At 56.6% G+C, this 2,662-nt stretch overlaps 1 protein-coding gene across 2 annotated transcripts in view; it reads right to left on the bottom strand.

Moving 5' to 3' along the window:
• The window catches only part of TESK1 (testis-specific kinase 1), a 4,358-nt gene extending 2,079 nt beyond the window's left edge, over window positions 1-2,279 (bottom strand). The window contains exons 1-7 of one of the 2 annotated variants that reach the window (XM_008577774.1): window positions 2,158-2,279; window positions 1,977-2,025; window positions 1,302-1,448; window positions 896-978; window positions 636-726; window positions 291-374; window positions 49-138 (exon numbers count right to left, since the gene is read on the bottom strand). In XM_008577774.1, coding sequence (XP_008575996.1) covers window positions 49-138; window positions 291-374; window positions 636-726; window positions 896-978; window positions 1,302-1,448; window positions 1,977-2,025; window positions 2,158-2,252 — 639 coding nt within the window. In that variant the 5' untranslated portion in view covers window positions 2,253-2,279. The remainder of the gene's footprint in view (window positions 1-48; window positions 139-290; window positions 375-635; window positions 727-895; window positions 979-1,301; window positions 1,449-1,976; window positions 2,026-2,157) is intronic. The other variant, XM_008577775.1, reaches the window with a different exon arrangement.
• Between the last annotated feature and the right edge of the window lie 383 nt (window positions 2,280-2,662).

The following is a 2,662-nucleotide window of genomic DNA, read 5'->3' as shown; positions in this document are numbered from 1 at the left end:
GGGGGGGGGGGGGGGGGGGGGGGGGGGGGTGGAGAGTGAGGCTCTTACGCTGCAGCAGTGGATGGCCAGGAGCAGGAAAGGCAGTGGGCAGTCATCCCCTACCAGGGTTCGGAAAGCAGGCACATCCAGGCCAAAGTCCTGTGGGGACAGAGAGGAGGGGCCTCCAAGTCAGCCTTCCTTGGGTTCTCTTTCCGCCCCCCAATCAGGACCTCAACCTGCAGAGAACCTTCCTTGGTTATGAGCCACCTAGTATGGAGTTCTCCTTCCTTTTAAAACCTAGAGATGTTTACCTCTGTACGGGGTAGGTAGTCAGGGTCCGCAGGTACTCGGGCGATGAGCTCACAGAGGACAATCCCAAAGGCAAAGACATCAGCCTGAGGGTAGGAGATAATAATGTTAAGGGGAGAAATCACAGTTATCATTTCAGAATTTCGCTAGAATATGTCAGAATTAGTTGGGGGTGGGTGGGGTGGAGGGATCAGACAGTTTTCATTTGTTGGAAGGTGCCTGTGAGGGCCTAGGGGGATCTTGAGGGCTCTTGAATATCTGGTAGGGTTGTTGTTGAGGTGGGGCCTTATGAGAGTATCTCAAGGGTCTGTGGAAGGCCTTGGGCATCTGAAGGACTGATGTCTTACCTTCTCATCATACAGCTCACCCCGCAACACTTCCGGAGCCATCCAGTATGGGGAACCCACCACAGCCAATGGCTCCTTCCTTGCCCCTTCCCTGCAGGGGCAGGGTGGTTAGAAACATCCCATTCAGGCATCCTCCCCAGGCAAAAGGGGATGAGGTGAGCTCCCTCCCCACTCCAAGGGAAACGTCCCTGGGGGATTTACTCAGATAAAACTGGGGGGAAACCCAGGACATTTGGGGGGAACAGGGGTATTCACCTCACCTATACACAGGAATCTTTTCAGCCAGCCCGAAGTCACCCACGACAGCTGTGAAGCCTTGGTCTTCCCGTCGGACCAGACAGTTCTGACACACACATACAGCATCCCCACAAACACATTACCTTTTGCTCTCCGGTCTCCTGATATACGCCCCAATGCCCTGTCACTCCAGCCCTCCCTGATCTCCCAATTCTCAATGCATCCCAGTATTCAACATAATCTAACACTCCAAACCAGTGTGATACCAATCCCTTAGGGCACTTCCCTCACCCCAGTCCCCTGGCAATGCCTTGCCACTCCAACATCCTAATATAATCTATTATATCTATATTCCAACATTCATGGGCCAGTTACAACCTAATAGTCTCAACCCCCACTTTCATGCCCTCACCCATCTGGCCAGCCTACCTTGGATGTGAGGTCTCGGTGGAATACACCTTTGGCATGTAGGTACCGCAGGCCTCGAGCAATGTCCAGAGCCAGGTGGAGCCGGACAGGCCAGGATAGGGGTTCGGGGGAGCTGAGCAGTTGTTCCAGGGTCCCCCCATTCATATACTGGGGCATAGGAGGAGAAGGGGAACGAATGTCAAAGCTTCAGTCTGTATTCCAGGTCTTCCACTTATAAGCCAAGGGTCACTCAGGAGGATCGCAAAGGTCAGAAGGGTGATTCTGTGCTCTAGAGTTCTCCATTTATATTCTAGGGCTGTCCTGTCCAATACAGTAGCCAATAGCCGTGTGCAACTATTTAAATTTAAATATAATTAAACATTCAGTTCCTCAGCACATTGTCCACATTTCCAGTGCTCTAGCCTAGCTACATGTGGTTTAGTGGCTACTGTATTGGACAGCACAGATATAGAACATTTCCCCCTGCAGAAAGTTCTACTTGTTAGCACTGTTCTAGGGGATACAGAGAATGAGACCAGCTGAGGCCTCTTATATGTGGTTTGCCCAAAGGGAAGTTCAGGTAAGCCTCCCCAGGGAGGAGGACCTGCTGCCTCTCATAATTCTTCAGTAGATCCACCAGGCCTGCTGACCCCCTTTCTCCTTGGTGGGGTTCCCCCATTCCTGGCCTATCCTCACCTCTGTAAGAGCGTGCAGCTGCCCCTGGTGCACACAGACACCCATAAACCTGGAAGAGACGGGGAAGATGGGAGGGTTAGCTGTAAGAGCCCAGGCCCCCCTCAGTTCCCACTTTTCCCGCGGGATCTTTCCCTTTCCCTCCCGTGCAGCAAGCTGCCCAGCAAGAGGCTGGGCCGTTCACCTTAGGATGTTAGGGTGCCGGAGCCGGTTCATCAGCTGCACCTCCCGTAGCGTGTTGCCCCGGTTACTGGGGAGCCTGTTCATCTTCAGCACCATGACTTACCCTGACTGTCGGAGCCGAACCTGGGGGCGGCAGGGGCGAGTGCCTGGCAGGTCGGGCCCGGGGCTCGGCCCTCTTCCCCTCGAGCGAGCCGAGTCCCGTAGCTACAGCCTCCCGTCGAAAACTCGGTCCCGCCCCTCTGCCCTCTCTGCGGGTCCTACCTTGTAGACCTCAGAGAAGAAGCCGGCCCCGATCTTCTCGGCGCAGTGGAAATCGTCCACACGCGCCAGGCTGGACACGGCGCTGCGGAGAGCCCGGTAGGAGGAGGGGCGGCCCCGGCCTGGGCCTCCGCCCGCGCCCCCCGGACCCGGGGGCCCCTCCCCCGGCACCTCTCCGGGCCCCGGCCCAGGGCCCCGCAGTGGGGGCCGTTCCCCGGCCATGGCCGGGCCCCCAGCCCGAGCCTGCC

This window comes from Galeopterus variegatus, unplaced genomic scaffold (genome assembly GCF_000696425.1).
Source record: "Galeopterus variegatus unplaced genomic scaffold, G_variegatus-3.0.2 Scaffold1578, whole genome shotgun sequence".
Classification (NCBI taxonomy): Eukaryota; Metazoa; Chordata; class Mammalia; order Dermoptera; family Cynocephalidae; genus Galeopterus; species Galeopterus variegatus.
This window is presented reverse-complemented; position numbering and strand designations above follow the sequence as displayed.